We start from the raw sequence: 23554 nt of genomic DNA, 5'->3' as shown, positions 1-23554 counted from the left end.
TACTACAGAGCTATAGTAATTAAAAAAATGTAGTGCTAGAATAAAGGCATACATTCCAATGGAGTAGATTAGTGAAAGCCCAGAAATAAACCTTTGCATATATGGTGGAATGATTTCTGTAAGGATGCCAAGACCATTTAAGGTGAAAAGACAGTTTTATTTCCTAACAAATGAAGTTAAAAAAAAAAAAAACTGGATATCCACAGGCAAAGAAGGAAATTGGATCCTTGCCTTTTGCCATATAAAAATTAACTAAAAATAGATGAAAGACCTAATGTGAGACCTAAAACTGAAACTCTTAAGACTTCATATCATTGGATTTGGCAGTGATTTCTTGCATATGACACTGAAAACCCAAAGAATAAAAGAAAAAAATAGGTAAGTTGGATTTCAGGAAATTAACATTTGTATGTCAAGAGACCGTTGGCAGAGTCAAAAAGCAGTTCCTGGAGTGGGAAGAAGTATCTGAGAGTCATCAGATTAATACACACACTGTCTAAGAACTCCTAAAACTCCATAGCAGCAGCAACAATAAGCTCAATTCAAAAATGGGCAGAGGAGAACTGGGGCCTGGGTTTCATCCCCAGCACTGCAAAAAAAAAAAAAAAAAAAAAAAAAAAAAAAAAAAGCAAATGAAATTGAATGGATATTTCTCCAAAGATGATATACAAGCTCATGAGAAGATGCAAATTTTAACTACAATTAGATACTACTTCAAACTCATTAGGATGGCTGTTATCAAAAAGTCAAGGAGGTAGAGAAACTGGAACCTTTGTGTGCTTTTCATGAGAATGTAAAATGGAACAGCCGCTGTGGGAGACGGTATAGTGGTTCCTCAAAAAGTTTAAAATAGAATTATCCATATGATCCAGCAATTCTGCTGGGTCTAAATCCAAAAGAGTAGAAGGGAGGGTCTCAAAGAGATGTTTTTACACTTAAATTCGTCAGCAGCATCATTCAAGGAGCTAAGTGCAGAGGCAACCAGTGTCATGTCCATTGACAGTGAATGGTGTTTTAGTCATCATTTTCAGTGCTGTGACTCAAAGACCTGACAACAATTTTAAAGGAAGAGAAGTTTATTTGGGGCTCATGGTTTTAGAGGTCACAGTCCATAGATGGCTGACTGTGTTGCTCTGGGCCTGATGTGAGGCAGGACATTATGGTGGAAGGGTGTGAAGGAGGAAAGCAGCCCAGTATAAGAAAGCCAGGAAGCAGAGAGAAGTAGCTCAGCTCCCCAGGGTCAAAATATAAACCCCAAGGTACACCCCCAATGATCTACCTCTTCTAGCCACGCCCTAGCTTCCGGTTAGGATTAATGTAGTGATTAGGTTAAGGCTCACATAACCCAATCATTTCACCTCTAAATTTTCTTGCTTCCGTTTGACATGAGCTTTTGGTGGATACCTCATCTCTAAACCATAGCATAGGTATGCAGAATGTGGTTTCTCCTTGCAGCGGAATATTGCAGCCTTAAAAAGGAAGGAAATTATGACCTGTGACAACAGATATTTTGCTAGGTGAAATAAGCCAGTTGCAAAATAGTAATATGAGATTCCACTGAAATGAGATGACTAGTCAAAATAGTAGAAAGTAGCCAACACTTTGGTAGAGGCAAATGGAGAGTTGCTGTGTAGTGGGTATGGTGTTTGGATTTGTAACATGGGAACAGTCATGGAGCTGGATGGTGGCCACAGTTACACATTATGAGAGTCCTTAACAGTCGAGTGGTACATTTTGGTAGATATACCACAACAGGAAAACTGAAAACTATAGTTAATGTTTGATAAGAAACTAAGATATCAATTTTTTCAGTATTATTTCCTTCTTAAGATGTTTTACTTGATACCAATATATTTACTTTTTGTCACATTGCTGTGGAGTTGTTATATATACTTGATTTACAGGAGTTCATGGTGTGCTTCTTTGTAATGTGTGGCAAATGGGCATGTGACCACAGTTTTTGCCTTTTATGTTTCATAGAGGTATTTGTCATAAATTTTGAATTATAATATAGCTTAGCTTACTCATATCTTCCTTTTGACTTTCTGTCTCTTGAAGCATAATCTATTCCAAATTATCAAATATAGAATATTGGTTTTATGGCCTTAAAAACGGAAGTACCTGGGCATGTAGTTGGTTTGCACTTGATTTGAAATTGGTGTGATGATAGGGGTTAGACTTTTTTGGTCCCCAAATTGGATAACCAATATGCAAAGCAAGTGATCATTGCTCCACCCAGGAGAATTTTCTGGTCTTCATATGCCAAGTAATTTTGACATATATTCTGAGCATTGTGAATATTATATTAAGTGTCTCTGGATCTTGTGGAAATCCTGTGGGGAGTGCAGCTGACCCATTGTGTTCAGGTTAAGGTCTCCAGCATCTGGCTGGTTTTCAGAGCCATTGCTGTGCAGCCTACCTCTTGTCCAGCACATGTGCCCCCTGGTGGTCATTCTGCCCTCAGCCTTGTTTTGCTTCTGATGGCTCTTAAGGGTCAGAGCATGAGCAGCCCAGTGCTGACACCAGCACTCTACGAACAGCCTCGGGTTCATTTTCTAAGCTCTTTCCTTCCTGCAGCTGTAGCCAACATCATCCAACTGTACCAACACCCTGGGCCACACCGGGGGAGGGCTGAACAGGAGAGGGGCAGTAGGAACTGCCCATCCTCCGTTAACACAGCTGTTCCATGGGAAGGGAGGCTTAGGTTCCTGCTGGCCCCGTGGTGCTGCTGTTGCTGTTGCCTGCCATGGTATTGCTTGTGGGCCAGAATGAGAGAATGGAGAAAAGAGGCAAAATGGCAGTTGCCCTGGTTGTGAACCCTTGGCAGCCCTTTTGCTGCCCCTTGAGGCAGAGCTGAAGGTTTCTTCTGGCCCTCAGCCTGGACAGTGCTCCTGTGTGGACCTTGCCCTGGAGTGAGTACAGGTCAGGAACACAAGGGACAAACACCCCTGGCTTGAGGGGGCTTTGCATCTTGGCCTTCTTCCCTCATCTGCCTGCTGCTGTTGGCTTGTTAGAGGCCTCAGATCATTGGGAAACGCTCTGTACAGGGTATTAGGTGCTAGCTTTAATTTTCCATGCTCTGCTTTAATATGTCACAAGTGTGGTTGGCCCTACCTGTGGAGTCTTCCCGGGGTCCTGTTTCCATTGATCTTTGTGCCACTCTGGTTCATTGCTGCAACAGTCGGTGTTGATGGTGGGGGTCTGCTGTGTGCCTCTTCACCTATTCACCCTTAAAGCAGGAGTCAGATATTTACACCTCTCTGTGTGCTCAAATCCCATCTTACTCAGAACAGCAGTCAATATCTTTCTAGTTACTCCCTGACCCTCCCCAGGTATCCCCAGTCCTCCCCTGTACCTTTCTGGGTATCACCTTCCTACTGTGCTTTTGCAGGCTTCGTTGACCACATTGGGTATACTCTGGCCTCAGGGCTTCCCAGGATTCTTGGGGAGGAGAGCTTTCTCTGTGAGTAGCTGTACAACTGTCTTCTTCAGACTTTTGCTTCAATGTCATCTGTCACTGTGTTTAATGTTGCAGTCTTTCTTGCCCAATCTTTCCTTCTGGTTTTATTTCCCCCTATGCCCTTATCTAACCTTCTTTGGTTTTACTCATTTACTCCTTCCCCAGCTGGACTATAAGTTCCAGGAGGGCAGTCTGTGCTGGTAACTGTTCCAGCTTAGGTGCTCAGAAGAGTGCCAGGCACAAAGTCAGACTTCAGTTACTTATTGAGTGAACTAGTGAACAAATATCAGGCAAACAGTAACCAAAAGAATGGTGCTATAATTATTAGCTTTAGACAAAAGAATGGTGCTATAATTATTAGCTTTAGACTTTATTCTAAGTGAATAGCATTTTATTAAAGTGTATCAGGGCTCTCCAGAGAAACAGGACCAATGAAATGGATGATTATGATGAGAATTGGCTCCTGGGATTATGGAGACTTGAAGTCTGGTGATATCCTGGGGAACTAGGAAAGACATGGTGTAGTTCAGTTGAAGTTTGAAGATATGAGAACCTGGGGTTGGGGAGCTGCTAGTGTGTGTACTGGAGCCCAAAGGCCAGGTACTTCTGCATCTGAGGGAAGAAGAAAATGGTGGTCCCACCTCAGGGGACAGAGATATTATACCCTTCCCTTCATTTTGCTCGGTTTGAGTAGGCCTCATGTGGATGATGACTTCTCACCCATGTTGGGGAGTGTCCGCTTAGTCTGTTGGTTCAAAAGCTGATCTCTTTCAGAAGTGCCTTCACAAGATGAAGCTGGAGGGCTGGGGATGTGGCTCAAACAGTAACGCACTCACCTGGCATGTGTGCGGCCTGGGTTTGATCCTCAGCACCACATACAAACAAAGATGTTGTGTCTGCCGAAAACTAAAAAATAAATATTAAAAAACTCTCTCTCTCTCTCTCTCTCTCTCTCTCTCTCTCTCTCTCTCTCTCTCTCTCTCTCTCTCTCTCTTCTCTCTCTCTCAAAAAAAAAAAAAAAAAAAAAGATGAAGCTGGAAATGGTATTTTACCAGCTATCTGGTGGCCCAGTCAAGTTACCCATCATATTGAGTGAATCAGTAGCATACACACTCATTCTCTGACAATAGTTGCCTTAAATTAGTCAATGGGAACAAAAACACAATACAATTGAGCATGCACATTGATAGCATGTTATGGATGTCACTGTACTTGCCATTTTTATGATACTTAATGTCCTGAGCATTTTTATCAACTGACGTGAACAGAGCTGTGGTAATCTTTAAACACCATGCACATTAAGGATTTGTTTTTCAGATTTTAATCATCATGAATATCATGAAAAGTGCTCTTCCTCCCTGGAGTTCTTCACACTCTGGCAGTTTTACTTTCTCAGCTGCATTCATAGCATCTTACATATTGGATCTTATTCACCAGGATGGTAGTTCTGAGAGGGCGAGGATATGGCTCTGTTCACCGTGCTGTACCTGGTGTCTTGAGAGCACCTCACACATGCAGGTGCTCAGTTGGTGTTTGCTGAATGCATGTGAGTGTTTATAGGTGTGAGTATTTTACTCAGGGAAGTTTTGATTGTAGGAGCTGTATTTTTATCATTTTAGAGATACCACAGATTTCCCTTTAGGATAAATGGTCACATGCTACTTACCCAACCTCCCCCTAAATATTCTGAGGCTCTTTGCTCTTTTTGGCAACATTAGTGTGTGAAAAACAGGCTCTTATTGTTTGAATTTGCATCTGCCTGGTAGCAAAGTTTGAGTGTATCTTAGTTTGCTTCTTGGCTATTTGCATGTTCCCCTATAACTTAGTGTAAACTAAGGAGACAGGAACTCTGGCACACAGAGGTCTGGTGGTTTTGGGGAATAGTATCCAGGTTTTACTATTCTTTTCAGGTCACTCAGCCAGAGGAGCTCGGAAATGGAGTACATTAACAAATACAGACAACTTGAAGCACAAGAATTTGATATGTATAACAGTGACCAACCAACCTGTGGGCCAGGTAAACAGGCATCTTTAAATATGTATATTTAAAGTATGATGTGTTAGTGTTCACACATTATGTTCTTAAAAGTTTAAAAAATATGGTGTTTTTGTTAAAATAAGAAATCACATTACTTGTTAATGTTTTGGGGCATGAGTGTATGATAGGTTATAGAATGCTCACTTTTATAGTTCCTAAATTGTCTGTTTTTTTGAATATTAATAAGGATTCTTTGCTTTATTATTAATTAAAACTACTTAATTTTTTCTATTACTTACTGTAGGAGTTGCTTTTTTTTTTTTTTTTTTAACAATGAACATTAAAATGAAAATTTAACAAAGCATAATGTGTAACGTTTGGAACAAGTTGCTTTAGTGCTTTTGTAGTGTCAGGCCCTGTTCATGTGGTGGAAGCTCCCTGTTGAGTTTTTGCTTTGTAAAGGTTGACTGAGGTGCACTTCCTATTGATCCAGCCAGGAAGCTCCTCCTCCCTTTTCCTATCTGGTATACTCACACTCTTGATTTAGGAATAGAAGTTGGGGTTACACGAATATTTCCCTTTTCTTTGTTTTTTTTTGTACCAAGGATTAAACCTGGGGTGCTTAACCACTGAGCCACATCACCAGAACTCCCACTTTTTTTAAAAAAATATTTTTTAGTTATAGATGGATACAATACTTTTATTTATTTATTTATTTATTTTGATGTGGTGCTGAGGATTAAGCCACAATCCCCCCCGCCCCCAGCACCCCTTTTTAAGATATTTTATTAAGAGGAGACAGGGTCTCATTAAGTTGCTTTAGGGCCTTGCTGTTGGTGAGGTTGGCTTTGAACTTGTGGGCCTCCTGCCTCAGCTTCCTGAGTTGCTGGGATTATAGGCATACACCATAGTGCTTGGCCCCTTTTCTTTTTTAAGCCTTTTTAATAATGGTGATATCTCATCCATACAATGAGGGTACTACTATATAAATCCTTATTCTTCTTGGGATTTATTTGTATTTTTTATCAGTTTTAGAAAATTCTGAACCATTATCTATGACACATTTAGTTTTGTGTTTTTAATTTTTTGGGGGCATGGGGTCATTGTACTCTCTAGTCTGATTAATTAATTTATCTTTTTTTTTTTAACTTTCTCTTTTTTTTAAGAGAAGAGAGAGAGAGATAATTTTTTTAATATTTATTTTTTAGTTATTGGCGGACACAACATCTTTTTGTTTGTATGTGGTGCTGAGGATCGAACCCAGGCCACACGCGTGCCAGGCGAGAGCACTACCGCTTGAGCCACATCCCTATCCCAATTCATTTATCTTTCACCTTAAGGCAAAAGCAGCCTTGGCTCCTTTGCCTTCCTCTGTGTTCTTGCCTTAGTGTAGACATTGGCCTGATATGTGTTCATTGGACCATTGTCCCTGCAGTGCCTTTAAGGAGATGTTTATGTATGTCACCTAGCATCTTTAAGTGGCCTCAGGAGAGAGATTTGTCTGAATAGTTGAGTGCATTATTATTAGAAGTGATAGTTCAGAATACCTGTGCCCTTTGATGCAGCTTCTCTTTATGCTAAGAGCAGTACAAGATTGTGCACACAAGAATGTCTGTTGCATCATTGCTTACTTATGGGAAGTCTAGGAAGTCTTGAACTTCCTCCTCAGAACAGAGGGGTGGTGAGGTGCTGTGCAGCCTTGTTAGGGCGTGGAGGACCCCTGTGAGTTACTGTGGAGAGAGATCTGTCATCTAATGCTTTAATTTGGGGAAGCATGCTGGTTAGTTTCTAGACAACTGTATGTGATACAATCCTTCCTATTACACCTCTGCTGGCCTGGGACACACACACAGTCCATTGCATACTGCATGTGATCCCGAAGTCTGCCATTTGGGATTTCAACTGTTAAGAAGTTGCTAGATTACAAATGAATGCCTGCAGTTCAGAGTGTCTGTTCTCCCAATTTATGATTTTGACTCATATTTGAAACTGCTCTTTGCTTTCTGTCTGTGGCTTTTTAATACACTTGGAGTTTTTCACTGGGCAGTCACTTGACTTGCAGCTTTGGCTACCTGAGGAGGGTATGTTCAGCCACCAGCAGCCATTGAGGCGTGTGTGAGCCAGCATGGGAAGTCAAAGGAATAACTCCTCCTCCAGACCTTATTGAGGTCAAGGAGTTGCATAAGTAAATGCTTTTGGAGTTAAGTACTTTAAAAGAGCTCTGGGGGGGCATAAAATGCTATCAGTAAAGGGACAATTGGGCTTAGAGTGGAAGGGCAGGTAGAATTAAGCTCAGTGGCAATGTGGGGAGAGGATGGAGGGAAGCTTGTGATGGGAGGAAGCCTGGTGCCAGCCCTGAAGGAGGAGGCCGTTATTGCTGGGAGTAGAGAGAGGGAGGGATTGGAGGGCCAGTGGGGTCAGCTCTGTTGGTTAGATACTAGTGCCCCAGCGAGGTCCACACCCTACTCCTAGAACCTGTGAAAGTGCTACCCACATGGTAAAAGAGACACCGCAGATGTGAGTTGCAGATCTTGAGGTGGGAAGGTTTTGCAGATAGGTATTGTTCAACCCAGGGATTTCCTAAGAGGGAAACAGGAGGGTCAGAGCCAGTGGGGGAGCTGTGGGTGAAGTGCTCTGAGGACAGGTACCAGCAAGCAGTGCAAGGCAGCCTGAGAAGCCAACAAGCCTTCCCCATAGGTGTAGGAGGGCACGTTCACGCCTTGATGTTGCCCAGTCAACTGACTGTGTCTCAGATCTCTAGAACTGTGGAGGAAGAATATGTGTGGAAGCGCATTACAGCAGCAACATAAACTCTTGCAGTTGCCTTGGATGAGGTTGTGCAAGATGGCGTGCCCAGAGATGGGACCCACAGCCATGGCCAAGAAGTTTGGTCTTAACAGGCAGAGCAGTGGGAAGCTACTGAAGGTTCAGTTTTTTTTCTTGCCGGGGAGATGAGTGGGAAGGGAGGAAGGGTGTCACAATGTTGGGGAAAGAACATTGTGGCTTTTTCAAGGCTTGATTGGAGTGGTGAGAGTGGACTTGAGCAGCTGGGAGATACTGCCTGGACCGCGGGGGGACCTTTTGTGGACATGCAGTGTGGATAGACACATACATGGACATAGGGCGATTTCTATTTCTGTCTCCTTATATAAAAACCATGAGATGACACTGCTACTCCTAACTCTAGCCAGCCCTGCAGGCTTCAGCTGAACATTGTGTTATATCTAGTTATAAAATACTTTGGTGAAATATTGCTGATGTTTCATTTGTAAGTATTTTAAAAATTGTTTCTAAATAGAAATTCAAGGAAAGATGCTCAGTGAATTTCTGTAGATTACATTAGAATCATTTCCTGTAGTTAAAGGTCGATCAGTTTTTAGAGCTGGAGCTGGAATGGCATTGGTAAGCAGAAACTCTCCTGTCTGAAGAGCCCAGCTCCAGGTTCAGATCTCCTTAGGGGCTTTTCTGCTCTTGCATGGCAGTTGAGTTTGTCCAGGTTAGTATCTTTGGGTAGTGATGAAAAGCCACAGTTCTGCCTCATTTTTAATTTGGGGTGTCTTTAGTGGTTGTTCACCCTCCAAGTAGATCTCTGAACTTTTAAGAGCTTGGCCTCTGTAGAGTGTCTGAGAAGGGAACCCCCTGTCAAGTTGGGCTAGTTTTGTGTGCAAAACCATTCTGTCCTTGAAGAACTTGATATGTAATTAGCTGTTTCGAAGATTTAATTTTATGGTTAAGTTAGAAATGCATCAATTTTTTTTTTTTTTCTGTAGTGTCTACTGTTTGGATTTTAAAGCAAATGCCATTATATTCTCCATATGGCCTGAGGTGCCACTCATTAGTTAAAATCTTTTGTGTACTCTTTGGAATCTCTAATTGTGAAACTTTGGATTATATTTTAAATTGTAGGATTGCTTTGGAAAGAGAACTAGTGATTTTTAGGATTTTCCCAGTTTATATAAACTATTTTAATCTTATCAAGTTAGGATAAAGAGACAATGGAAAAAGGAGAGTAGAAAATTTTGAGGCTGTAGTCTTTGTCCTGCTACTTCTGCACTTCACTTTGTTGCATGTAGTCTGTTAGTTGCCTTAGATTACCCTCATTGCTTTTCCTTTCTGTTCTGATGCTGAAGCGAAGCTGATGGAGTCACGTGCTCTCTGGCTTCTGCCTGCCCTGGAGCTGTGTGTGCAGAGGCGGCTCCCTGTGTGCTGGGTCTGCTTCAGCCAGTGACCTGAAAACGTCAGGTGTTGTTTTTGTGGCACCGGGAGAAGGGCTGTAGTTTAGACAGTGCAATGAGGGCTTTTGGCATTTTTTCCCTGTAAAATTTCTATCTGTAAGTAACAACCTTCAAAATGCAAGTAATCAAGTCATATAAGTCACATCAGTATTGTCAAAGTAACAGGGTTTGTTTAGCAGCACAGTGAACTAAGGCTTCAAGTCTCTAAGCAGAAAGATAGTCTCTAAGCCTCCTATTTTTTTCCTCCTCAAATAACCTTTATTCTTTCCTCTTGGAGAGCTCTTCCCTCAGCCTCTGGCTCCACTTTGTCCCTAGCTTGATTGCTTGTTCCTCTGCCCCTGCTGTGTGTGTCCTTACTCACTCAGAGTGTGTGGCTTCTCCCTTTCCTGATTGTGTTCCAGGGCCTAGGCACATAGACTGGGAAGGCAAGAAGTATCGGTGATCCTCTTAAAAGCCGGGAGGAGTACTGGATGAAATCGAGGTGTGATAATGAGAAAAAAAAAATTCCCTGCTCTAGAGAAGCCTAGGAAGCTGTGCAGGGTGGGACTTGGAGAACATCCCCCATCAGTGCAGGGACCCCTTAGGAGAAGTACTGTTTTCCACAAAGGAGCATTTTTTTTCTTCTGCTCTGAGTGATTACAACAGATCTGGCTCCTCTCATTGCGGAGTTAAGACAGGTAGAACTGTTCAGTGTGGGGAGGCCTTGGACTCCATTCCCAGCAGGGCCAAAAATAAAATGAAAAAAAAAAAAAAAAGATAGCCACATCTTAATTGTATGTTATTAGACAATTATGAAAGAAAAACTTGGGTCCATATTTATCAGGTGGGGCAGTGATAGGGAGGAGCCGCTGGAACAGAAAGGAAGAGCCAGCTTGGGGAGGGAGGAAAAGGACTCCATGAGGAGGGGGCATCCAGTGAGGGGAGCGATTTAGGAAAGAGAGAGAGAGTAAGCCTAAAGAGTTTATTTATTTTGGAGATAAAATTTATTTCCCAGCGAATGCTTGCACTCCAAGAATTTGATAGTTGGTCAGCTTGCCAAGTGATGGCCAGAAGTCGTTCAGGGTTTTAGGGCAGCCACAGCAGGGCATATATTGAGAGGGGCACCCTCAGCAGGGTGATGTAGTCCCTTTCACCAGGCCTGGAGTTTTAAGTTGTGTGTGATTTATTTGTTGGCTTATTTAATAGTAAAGTGGGTGTATTCTATTAAGATTCCATTTCAGCTCTTTTTTTTTTTTTTTGGTTATCAGGGATTAAGCCCAGGGGTGCTTAACCACTGAGCCACATCCCTGCCCCACGCCAGCATTCATCCCCTTTAAAAATTTTTTTTGAGACAGGGACTTGCTAAGTTGCTTAGAGATTTGTTAAATTGCTGAGACTGGCTTTCAACTTGAAATCCTCCTGCCTCAGTCTGTAATTGGGATTACAGGCGTGTACCACCAAGGCCAATCATTTAAGCACCTTTTAATAAGTGACTTGTCCTGTTTTACAGGAGATTACCTAGGGAAGTAGTATGGTTTACTGTGATGGAAGTGTCCTCGCTGTTCTAGGTCCTTCCCTCCCTCCCTCTCTCTCTCTCTCCCTCTCTCCCTCTCACTGTTTTCTTCTTTTATTTTAATATAAGGGAAGTTTCTAATGTACCTGCTGGCCGTATTAACCTGTAGGAAATGTGCTTTTTTTATTTGCATGTGTACATATACGTGCCATATAGATAGATCAGAATAACATTGGGTTCTGTACTTTGTATTTTCTCAGATAAGCTAGTCCATTGTATTTGTTTGTTTTGTCTGAATCCAGGTCCAAGGCCGCCTTTGGCTAAATTAAGCAATGCAACATGCATCCCAGAGACAACTTATAAATACCCTGATTTGCCTATAAATCGATGTAAGGAAGAGGTAAAATCATTTTTGTCATAATGTAATTTTGCTTGTTGAATAGATGCCTGGGGCCCAACACTGTTGGTTTACCATGTGAGAGTGAGCAGATGAGCCCACCTATGGTGTGCAAGGCTCTGTGGGTAGAGGCTGAGGAGCTTAGCCTGGGGCTCCATGGAGGTGGCTCCCTGGGACCATGCTGCTGATTTTCCTGTTGGCTTGTGCTCATTGTGCTTAGCCTCCATCCAGATGGCCTTGTCAGCCTCTGCAGTAGCTGTCAGTTATTGTTGGCCCCGCCCCAGCAGAGCTGATTTAAGAAACTCACCACCAGGTCTTGTTAGAAATGAGTTTGTGCTCAGCATTCTCTATTGGGTTTTCCTTGTAGTACTGGCCCATTTTTGTGCCTAGGATTGATTTTGTCAATCATTTACAGATCATTTTGTTATGGATGCCAGGCCAGTTCTAGCAGGAGGATGGTTAAGTTTCTGATTACTTACCTGTTATTAAATAAGGTTAAAAGGAAGTATATTGAAACAATTACCAACTAGCCTAGTGGATAAAGCAGTTACAAGAGAAAAACAGTGAAAAATGTTCCAAATTTCATTTTTATTTTGCTTAAGATTCAATCATGTAACTTTTTATTGAGTAGATATACTTTACTAATTTTTAAAAATTTTTAAATTGTTGGTAGACCTTTATTTTTTTATTTTTTAGTTTATTTTTATGTAGTGCTGAGAATCAAACCCAGTGCCTCACACATGCCCGGCAAGTGCACTACCGCTGAGCTCCAGCCCGTACTTTACTAATTTTTAGAGGCCAATATTCAGATTAATTTGTATTCTTTTTTTTTTTTAGTGGTGCTGAGGACTGAACCCAGGGCCTTGTTCATGCAAGGCAGTCACTCTACTAACTGAGCTATATCCCCAGTCCTAATTTGTATTCTTTAACAATATATATTGCTAGAAGCATAAGAGAGCTTGAAGTGGGGGGATGGTGGGGAGGAATCAGATTGGAGTTTAGAATGTTCTGTATAATCTGTAAGTGGAGAAGTAGATGTTTATTTAAAAATTAATCTTGAGTTTTAAATGAAAATTTAAAACCACTTGAGCATAATAACAGCTTTGTTTTCATGTAGAATCACATTCAGATTTATGACAAAATTTTGAATCAATAGCAATTTAGACTTAAGAGCATAGAAATCTAGTTTGGGCTTAAAGGTGGCAACCATTTATAGCCTTCTTACTCTCTCTTGTGATGTCTAGATGGTTAATTAATAAATTTTATTTAGAGGAAGACAAAAAGTCTTCTTAAGATAGATAATACTTTACATTGTTGTCAATTTTGTGCCAATTTTGAAAGGTAACTTTTTAAAAATTTCAGGTTATTTCTTTGATAGAAAGCAATTCTGTGGTAATTATACATGGTGCCACTGGAAGTGGTAAGAGTACTCAGCTCCCGCAGTACATCTTGGACCATTACATTCAGCGCTGTGCGTACTGCAACATTGTGGTCACCCAGCCACGGAAGATAGGTGCCAGCAGCATCGCCAGGTGGATCAGCAAAGAGCGTGCTTGGACTCTCGGTGGTTTGGTGGGCTATCAGGTGAGCATGGGAGAGAGAACCGAGCTCTGTCTGCTGTGTTTTCTATGTAAGTTGATGATAGTATGTGACTGTTTTCTACTAGCACTGAAAATGAAGCCAATTTACTTAGAGTGGAACCATGGCATAAATTAAAAAAAAAAAAAAGAGTTTCTTGAAAGTAATTTTTAATTTCTTACCCTGTTGATCAGGAGAGACGCGAGGATTCTCAGGCTCTTAGCTTTTATAATTTTATTCTTTAATTACACCACTATTGTCTAGAAGGTATTTTCATATGCAGTAGTCATAACATGAAAATGTTTTAGGCGGTATGACTAGATAAACCAGCCCCCCTACCCAGAAAGGAAGAAGAAATCAAATTGAGGACTTGACTTCAATTTGGACCCTGTCTTCTGAAATATAATCCTTTTAAATTCCTTACCATCCTTATAAAATGGACATACCCTGTTTTGGTGGTTAATGGGAGCCATTTAAACCTGACCTTCCCCCCATCTCCTTTCCTTCCCCAATTTTAGGTAGGACTAGAGAAAATAGCAACAGAAGATACCAGGTTAATCTACATGACCACTGGAGTCCTGCTTCAGAAGATAGTCAGTGCCAAAAGTTTGATGGAGTTCACACATGTCTTCATTGATGAAGTGAGTTCTCTGCCCTTAGTGGGCCTTCAGGTGCAGAATATGGGCAGGTCTCCTGCAGTGTGTCCTCCTGTAATGGGGCCTCGAGTACTTTGTATCTACAACTGCCCTTTCTACTTATGAATGTGAATTTTTAAATTCTTCCCTTTTCGTTTCAAATTATGGGAGCAGAAAGTTGAGGACTAGGAAAAGATTGCTTGTCGAGGACTGGGGATTGGCAGGCTGTAGCCTAGTCAGGCCTGGAACTGATTTTGTAACGGAGGTGTTTTTTTTATTTGTTTATTTTTTGTGAGAGAGGGAGAGAGAGAGAGAGAATTTTTTTTAATATTTATTTTTTAGTATTCGGCGGATACAACATCTCTGTTTGTATGTGGTGCTGAGGATCAAACCCGGGCCGCACGCATGGCAAGCGAGCGCGCTACCGCTTGAGCCACATCCCCAGCCCCTGTAGCGGAGGTTTTACTGGAGCTATTTGCCTTGTGTGTTGCTCTCTGTGGTGCCCTGGCTGCGGGGGCAAAGACCATCCACATGGGCTCCAGGCTGGGGCTATTCACCGCTCCCCTTCTGTAAGGGGAGACACCTGCCACAGAAAGACAGGAGAACCACGTGGTGTGTGCATGTTTTCAGTCACATCACAGGCATTAGTAAATCAAGTAAATCAAGAACTTTTTAATAAATTGGACTGGGTGTGTAGCTCTGTCCTAACATTTGTAAGGCTTGGGATTCAGCCCCTAACAGTGCAAGCAAAACAAACAAACAAAAAACCACAATAAAGTAGAAATTATTGCTCTATTTACTGTTCATAAAACAAAAAACCCAAAACCCTAATAAAGCACTGTGAACCCTGTCTTTGTGCCTGGTTTAGCTTTCTTATTTTTCTCCTTCTCAGTACATTTTGGATTTCTCAGTAGAATGGGATATTTTAATCGATGTTTATATTTCCAATACCACAATTTTCCCAGGAGCTTTGGAAATGGCTCCAACAAAACTTCCTGTGTTTTCTTTTTTTTTTTTATTGGTTGTTCAAAACATTACAAAGCTCTTGACATATCATATTTCATACATTAGATTCAAGTGGGTTATGAACTCCCATTTTACCCCAAATACAGATTGCAGAATCACATTGGTTACACATCCACATTTTTACATAATGCCATATTAGTGACTGTTGTATTCTGCTACCTTTCCACTTCCTGTGTTTTAAACCTCCTCAGCAATTCTGACTTGAGAGGCTTGGCTCATTTCTAGAGGGTAGAAATGTCTGCTAGTCCATAGTTCTGTGTAAGGCATGAGGGGAGCCTGGTGCTCAGAAAGTGCAGCTGACTGGGCAGCCACTGCCACCAGGCCCTGCCACTCTTTGGAGGTGTGAAAACAGTGGGCACCATAGGTAGGGCTGTTTGGTGTGCTACGCTCTTGCGCATGCTTACTTGGCTTTATAGCACATAGGTGTATAGGAGAAGGTGGAAATGATTGGCATTCCCTCAAAGTAGTGTCGTGGACAGCGTGATTTAGAATTTTTTTTATTGATAATTTTGAGTGTCTTTAGGTAGAAATAAAATTCAGATTTAATAAGTAGTCACAATAGGCTGTCCCTTATTGGGCTCTACTATGGTCGAGAGCTCATTTTACATGAAAGGAACCTGAAGCTTAGTAATGCTCAGCGATCAGGCTGCTGGTACAGATGGTGTTGCAGGGTTCCCCTCCAGAGCTACTCCAGAGCCTGTGGTGCTGAGGCCCACTTTTGCTTTTCGTCTGATGTGTGCTCACTAAGTAGCTCTCTCTGCATATACATAGGTGAGTAACAGACACACTGCATCCTTGACCACATTCTTTTCTAATGGTTGAACAGAGGTGGCTGCTCTCTGCAAGAACTCACCCTGCAGGAGCAGTGGAAGGGACGGCGGGGGTGTGCTGTGCCGTCACCCCATGGCCACAGCTGCCTGATGCAGCACCAAGTTGCCAGCATCCAGGGTGAATATACTGAATGTGCCTGGAGAATTAGGTTTATAGATAAAATTGATCACATTCTCTGGAATGATTTGAGTTTTAGAAGCAATGTAAACGCCAGAGTTGAAGATAGGCAGTTTAAGATGGAATGATAACATTTTAGCTTCCAGCTCTTGAAAAAGAATAAGCTCACTTTAGGCAGGTTGTTTGTTCAGGGAGCATGTTTTGAGTTCCTGCTGTGAAAGAGGGGTCTCATTGGTGCCTAGTTTCTGCTCTCAGCCCCTTGCTGCCTAGGGAGATGGGTAGCTCCTGAGGGGTGTGTTTGTGTCACGGGGAGAGGCCTGTGGTGGGGGACCCCAGAGGCTTGGAGATGGGGTAGGTCTGTGGGCAAATGGTAAAAGATGAGTGTCAGAGTTCAGAGGGGAAAGGTTTTCATGCTGGGAGCAGTGGTGGACATAGCAGTGGGGCTGGGGTTGGGGGAGAGGTTGCTCTGGGGGTCCTTTACTGGCTGTGGCCTTGGTTTTTCTTTGTCAAGTAAGATATGGGAGGCTTGCAATGAGATGTCTCAAGGTTGGTGATAGGACAAGGTGAGAATGAAACTTTGTGGTGGGCTGAGGACTTCTAGCACATGCTGACAAATGCTTTCCAGATGCCAAGCTCTTCTTTCTCTGTAGCACTTCCCTGTACATCTGCTTCAGTGGGGAGTGGTGCCAGGAGTTGGGTTGTGAATAGAAGTGCCTATGAAATGACATGTTGGGGCTTTTATCCTGAGGAGAGTGCCCCCTTCTTCAAATGTAGTGGCCATCTCTCTTCTTTGACAGAGAAGTGTCTTCAGATGGAAGCTTGCCACCCCCTTGTGTGCAGAGATACCCTGACCAAGTGTAGGTTAACTGGATTATTTTTGCGAAGGGGCCCTTTGTCCCTGACTTGTTCGGAAGGGCCAAGGGGAGGGTGGTGGCACTGCCATGGATTTTGGGGTGGCTCAGTCTGTACATTCGAGCAGGGCTGGAGGCAGCTGTCTCCTGGAATGCACTTCCATGCTGGTGTTGTTGAAGTTTTGCTGTTGGCCTCACACCCTAACCTTGCTCTGACCAGCCCAGCTTTTCCAGGGCCATCCCTTGCCCACCCTTGGGAGTTCTGCACATCATGGAGCATGACAAGCGGTTCTCCAGCCATCATTAGACTGCCATGTCTTTGTCCCTGTACTTGGCCAAAATAGCAGTGAGCCTTTAGACCATGGCTGAGGGGAGGCAAGGAGCATGAGGGGTTGGCCCAGTGGTTCTCTGTGCTTGGGGAAAATGGGAATATTGTTATTTGCCAGCGACCTGGGGGTATTTTTGGCATTCAGAGGACAGGGCCAAAGATTCTTCACATTGTTCTGCCCAAATGCCAGTAGGTCCTCAAGAGCACACTGAGGTAAGAGTGGCCTACGCGGTAGCCTCTGGCTTGTGGGCAGATGCTCTTTGCCTTCTCTGAGCCAGGAGTGCTGTCACTCCCCTGAAGAGCTGTGCTGACAGACAGCTGGGTTAGCCCATCTCCCAAGGGTGCACTAAAGTTCCCTCTCCCCTCTCATTTAGTAGTGACATGTTTGCTTGTTGCCATGTGGGGACGCCCCCTTATTTTATTTTGTAGGTACATGAGCGAACAGAAGAGATGGATTTCCTGCTGTTGGTAGTCCGCAAACTTTTAAGAACAAATTCACGTTTTGTGAAGGTAAATTTCATTTTATGAGTAACAGGAATATTTATAAAGTTAAGACTTATTGTTTATTTGTGTTTTTCCCTGTCCTATTTTAGCAGAAACAGTTAGATCCAGCCTCTTAAAACTCATCATTACATATAGTATATTCCAGGTCTTCCAGGAAGTGGACTGAGGGGCATTCTAATGTGCACAGTGGGAATACTTTTTTGGTTATTGTGTTGTGTTGAATTCTCACACTTTCTCCAGGCTTTAAAAAATGACCTAGTAGTAGTTGGCTGCAGTGAAATGCTGGGTCCTTGAACGGGGACTGTGGTTTAAAGGTGTGTGAGTTACTCTGAAGCCCTATTTTGGAAACAGCACTAAAGTCCTGAGGTGCTAGAGCTGGAGGACAGCAGATGTGCTGCTGTTCAGAGGTACTGACGGCTGTGGGGAGGGAAAACACCCTTTTTTATTTGAACCCAAAGGAGGAAGGTGTGTATGTGGGCAAAATAGTGAAGAGTTTAGAATAACTATGCCATCTGCACCGGGCGCATCTGCTGGCACATGGCTATAATCCCAGATACTCAGGAGGTTGAGGAAGAGGATGGCCAATTCTAGGCCAGTTTGAATAACTTGGTGAGACCCCATCTCAATTAAATAAAATAAAAAGAATAATTATGTCATCTAAACAAGTCTAAACATAGATCACCCTCTGTTCAGCTGTGCTGAGCAGAGGTCTTTGGGAGACACCTTGCAAGTGTTTGGGATATGCATGTATTATAGTGTGGGACTGCTAAAGGATTCGCTGTTACTGCAAAAGAGTTGCCTTCTAAATCATGAAGTGTTTGTCTCCAAGTCTCAAATCTATTCATTTTATTAGGAAAGCATTTCTTTTCCTCCCCCACCCCCAAGGTGACCACACTTTAACTTGGTGACTTTTTTTTTTTTAGTTGTAGATGGACAGTACTTTTATTTTATTTATTTATGCTTTATGTGGTGCTGAGGATCGTACCCTGTGCCTCACATGTTCTAGGCGAGTGCTGTATCACGGAACTACAACCCCAGCACCAGCTTGGTGATTTTTTTAAAGAAATGCAACCTGACTTTCACTGTGGGTTTTCTTGGTGCTCTGAGTGACTGGAGAATGAGTGAGAGAAGGGGCTTTTGTTCCTGTTTAGGAACCTTAGGTTAAATGGCATTGAAGATAATTCAACAAATTGAGGTGTTGTGTGATTGTCATCTGAAGACTTTTCTCTTTTACTCAAATCAAAATAATGACTAGATTATATAGGTTTTTTAGTTTTCAATGGCAAGGAGAGTTAAGAGTGTTGGTGGATTTAAGAAGAAATTCTGCCACACTGTGGACAACAGTGTTGAGGAATGTGCAATCTGTCCAATAAGAAGCAAGAGGTTTTTCAGCTTCAGTGTGTTCATGATTTATTTAAAAATATAGGAAGCAGTGTATTTTCCAAATACATAGACATGTATGTGTGCCAAATAATTAGAAGTCAAGTTCTAGATTGTTCTGTAAAGTTAAAAAAAAAAAAAAACTCATCAAATCCTTGGTTATTTACTTATGCGAGTGCTGCTGTTAGAGAATATGGGTACAAGAGAAAGGGTATCCAGACTGCATCCCCCTACCCAGACTGTAGAGGTCCCTTGGTTCCCCTATCAGGGTTCCTCCCTGTCCCCGCTTGCTGTCCTCTGGCCCGCCCACCCTGGACTAGCATTGTCTTATCTGCAGGAGGGGCTGGGCTGCTTGGGGAGGCCAGGGTTGTGCTGAGTCCAGTATGGCTGGGCACAGTGTGCTCCACCAAACAAAAGCGGAGTGTACCCAGTGATAGAGCACTTTGCTGACATGGTCAAGGCCCTGAGTTTGATCCCCAGCACTGCAGAACTAACAAAAGACAATAACAGAAACCAAAAGCACTGCAGTTCACTAGCCTGCCCTCCTTAGATAACGGCTAGGGATTTTGTGAGGTGACTGGGTGTGTCCCTGGGGGCCACTCTTTCACCCCAAGTGGCCTCTCAGAACATGCTTTTCTAACCTTCTCAAAATGAGTTCTGAGCAGTATGATTTTACTATTTGTGTCTCATGTCTAAGGGGGAAACCAGTGTTTGTCCACCAGTAACTGCACCAAATGTGCCCAGGTCAAGTCTTTACTTTTATGCCAAGATTCAGACCCCTTATTGCCAGATGCAGCAGGTAGTCAGCTGGCAGCCAGAGAGCTGTGTTGCCCACTTAGTCTGTGGGTGCTGGGGAATGGGCAATCCTCAATAATGCTGCCACATTCTCCAGGCACGTTTGATGTGCTGTGGACATTAGAATGTGCACATTAGAATGCCCCTCAGTCCACTTCCTGGAAGACTGTTTCTGGCATTTGGGACCAGGATTCTTAAGGGTATCATCTGACATTTGCTTTTTGGCAAACCTTACAACTAGTTGTCTCCTGAGTGTCCATCATCCTGCTGTGGCCTGGGCTAGTGCCTTGTGTCTGCTGCGCAGCTTTGATGCAATTTCTTGGGCTATAGTCAAGGTTTTCTGGATCTCTTTCTCTTCCTCTTTGATAGTCCACTGCCTCAGTTTTCTGGAGCATATTATCTAATAACTTATTTTTTAAAAATTCCTTGATGCAAAATTTCCTTTTGGATAAATACTGTAGCTTTATTGGAGACATATGATTTCTCAATTGATGAAATAATATAGGAGGAATAGTGAAAGTTAGTATCTGAGCATTCTTTATAATAATATGTATAATACATGACATTAGATAAAGGTTATCATTTAATATCTAAATGTTATTAAATATAGGAATGAACCAGAAGACAAACCTGGACTTTTAGTTGAGCTTCATTTCAGTGATTGTTATTCTCATTGTTTGTTACTGGAACGACCTCTCTCATCTGTAGATGGTTCTGTCTTTTATCTGTAGGTGGTCCTGATGTCTGCTACCATCAACTGCAAGGAGTTTGCAGACTACTTCGCAGTTCCTGTTCAGAACAAGATGAATCCTGCATATATTTTTGAAGTGGAAGGCAAGCCCTATTCAATTGAAGAATATTATCTTAATGATTTGGAGCACATTTATCATAGTGTGGTATGTTGGAATAATTGTTTCTTATGCAATGATTGGACTTTTGTATGTGATCAAACCTGCACTTACCATCTGTGGTTGCAAGGCATTATTAGAATTTGAAGTTAGAGCAGAAGGGACAGAGCAGGTAGAAGAGCAAAGGAGGGAAACTCCCAGGTGGTTGTTATAAACTGAGAACCATAAATACTCATATTGCACATCCCTGTGAAAATTAGTGGGGCTGATTTCATACTTTGTTGATGTTGAAAATAAAATGTTAGATTTTGGTCAGTACAAAGTTGTAGATTCACTTGGGAATCAGAGGTAATTTTATTTTAAATAAAATTTTGATTGGACTTACATTTTCTAGTATGAGTAAGTTGTATTGATGTGACCGTGAAGAACTGGGGCAAACATTCTCATGAAGGTTGCCATGGATGTGAAATTGCTTTCATTTAGTGGAACATTTAGAGACTCTGAGGTGAAAAAGTGAAAGCAGGCCTGACACTTCTCCTTCCTATTCCTGCTGGGTGCAGCTCAGTGTTGGAGCACTTGCCAGTATGCATGAGGCCTGGGCTCAGGACCCAGCACCATTCATGTGCATGGAGGAGGAGAGATGTTCTCATTCTCCTCACTTTCTCACCTGTCTTCAGGCACCCAGCAGCGGAAGCCACTCTGCATGACCTCTTGTGAAATCTCCCCCAGGCTTACTCCTGAGGATGAATAAGAGCGTGTTACCTTTCACTGAAACAGCAGCATTCTGTGCTCATTCTGCTTTCTCATCTACTTGTTTGTTTCTTTTCATATCAGTGTGTAGTGTTCTTGAGAGCTACAGTAACCTTTGTTCACGTGGATGTATGCTATTCTTTTTTAAAATAAGCTCTAATGTTTCTGGTCTTGGTACTGGAAGGGAGTTTCCACCACTTGGCTCTACTAAAGGTTGGTGAAGGAAAGCAGGTTTATTCAAAGTTTTAGAAATACCAGGGGCTACAAGAAATCAAATGTGCTAGGAAGTGAGTTGGCAAGGTACCCTGCAGAAGGGTGTGCCCCCAGAGGGAATTCTACAAGCAAGCACACCTGGCCAGGCAGTACACCCCTTGTTCTGATAGGAGTTCGGGGTTCTGCCCCTTGCTCTGGTAGGAATTCTGGTTTACAGTCTACATGATTAGCTAATTTACAACTGGGGAGAGTATGGTGAAAAGGCTACAGCTGTGATTGGATGCCCCTTAGGGAATTTAAAAATGGGTACATTCTGACCACATGGTTTCTTAACTTAAAATGGCTCTATTATACATTGTCAAATTTAAGTTACTATAAAAATGTTTGTGGGTTACATTATAGATTTAACTTTTAAAAAATACTTATTTTTATGTTGTGATGAGGAGTGAACCCAGTGCTTCACACGTGTGAGGCAAGTGCTCTGTGAGGCAAGTGCTCTACAACTGAGCTATAGCCCCAGCCCCTAGATTTAACTTTGATAGAAAAGAAAACACTAATCTTACAAAAGGCAACCTTGAGGAAGATAGGGGAGACCTTTTCTTTCTCAAATATCCATGTTGGGGGGTGCTCAGGGGCAGGAACAGCTTTCTTAAGAGGAGAGGGGGCAGTGAGACAAAAGGCTGGGTATATACACATGTAGATTCAGTTCTGCCATGCTAATTAGAAGTATGTTCATTCCAACATGTTCCAACATGTTTCCTTAGGGGTAACTTTGGCCAGGGGTTAGTTTTCAGTTTTCATTCTCAGCAGGAGGAAATGGAGGATGTAGAAAAGCAGTTATCAGGAAGTTGCTTTTAACTTAAAGGGGTTCAATTTCAGTCTTAGCACAAATACTGCTGCTCACACCTTAGTGCACCCCTGAGAGCATGGGCCGGGGCTTCTTACCCTCAGCACTGTTGGCATTCAGGGCCAGGTGGTGGGGGCAGCCTGTCCATCGTCAAGAGTTCAGTCCCAGCCTCCATGCCCAAATGGAATCAGTGCTCCTCATGCCCTTACACCATGACATTGCTAAATATTCCCGGGAAATAACCCTGCCTTGGTCCTGGCGCTGAGGACCCTGCTGGATCAAAGAACACATGCATTTGTGGTTTTGGTGGATGCTGCTCGTTGCTCTGTGTAGGAGTTTGATCTGTGTTGGAATATTTTTGATGTTGAACCATGCTTTCTACCACAATGACGTGGTTGACTAGGTTTCACCTGACATAAGAGACAGTTTGTCAAATTGAATCATGTTGGAGGCAGGCCAGCACTGGCTGTTAAATGTAGCATTCCTATTAATTCAATTTTAAAATGACAGTATTTCAAAAGAACAGAAAAGTGGAAAGACTATTGTAGTGAACGCCCACTTACCTATTCTAATCCTAGACTCTATAGTCAGCATTTCCTTTAGAACATGGAGATGCGAGAAAGAAAAGGTCTCCCCTATCTTCCTTTTCACTGTTGGGAAAGCTAAGAAGCAAACATTGGTGTATCTCTGTTAATTGAATTTCCTTCTGATTGTTTGCACAAGTTTTTCCAGTGTGTCCTTTGTCCTGGGATCATATCCAAGATACTGCATTACATTTAGTCTTTATGTCTCCTTAGGCTCCTCTGACTGACAGCTTTTTAGACTTTACTTGCTTTTGATGACCTTGATGGTTTGCAGGAATCCTGGTCAGGTGTTTTGTAGAATGCACCTCTATTGGAATTAATTTTTTTTTTTTTTTGCAGTGCAGGGGTTGGAATCAAGGGCTTCATACCTGCTAGGCAAGCACCCTATCACTGAGCTACTCTCCCAGTCAGTTTATTGGCTTTTGATGGTTATTTTATTTTTTTCCTCATGGTTAGATTTGGTTATGGTTTTTTGTGGCAGAGGACCACACAGGTGAAATGCTGTTCTTGTCATATTAGATATTATGACATCACTGGTGATGTTGATCTTTATCTTTTGCTGGTTTTCTCCACCATAGCATCACTTTCTCTTTCCTTCTACACTGTTCTTTCTCTGAAACTAGTCACCAAATGCAGCTTTTATTCAAGGGAAGCAGGGAGGAAGGAGCACTTATTTGTAACATTTCAACATTTTCCTTTTCCCGA

At 42.4% G+C, this 23554-nt stretch overlaps 1 protein-coding gene across 2 annotated transcripts in view; it reads left to right on the top strand.

Moving 5' to 3' along the window:
• The window catches only part of Tdrd9 (tudor domain containing 9), a 112054-nt gene that overhangs the window by 14836 nt on the left and 73664 nt on the right, over positions 1-23554 (top strand). Inside the window, exons 2-7 of one of the 2 annotated variants that reach the window (XM_076847936.1) lie at positions 5371-5477; positions 11468-11565; positions 12925-13146; positions 13659-13781; positions 17358-17438; positions 20339-20500. In XM_076847936.1, coding sequence (XP_076704051.1) covers positions 5371-5477; positions 11468-11565; positions 12925-13146; positions 13659-13781; positions 17358-17438; positions 20339-20500 — 793 coding nt within the window. Of the gene's footprint in view, positions 1-5370; positions 5478-11467; positions 11566-12924; positions 13147-13658; positions 13782-17357; positions 17439-20338; positions 20504-23554 lie in introns of both variants that reach the window. The other variant, XM_076847935.1, reaches the window with a different exon arrangement.

The sequence above is a fragment of the Callospermophilus lateralis genome, chromosome 3 (genome assembly GCF_048772815.1).
Source record: "Callospermophilus lateralis isolate mCalLat2 chromosome 3, mCalLat2.hap1, whole genome shotgun sequence".
Taxonomy (NCBI): domain Eukaryota; kingdom Metazoa; phylum Chordata; class Mammalia; order Rodentia; family Sciuridae; genus Callospermophilus; species Callospermophilus lateralis.
Note: the sequence above shows the minus strand (reverse complement) of the source record. Positions and strands in the feature narration are given on the sequence as shown.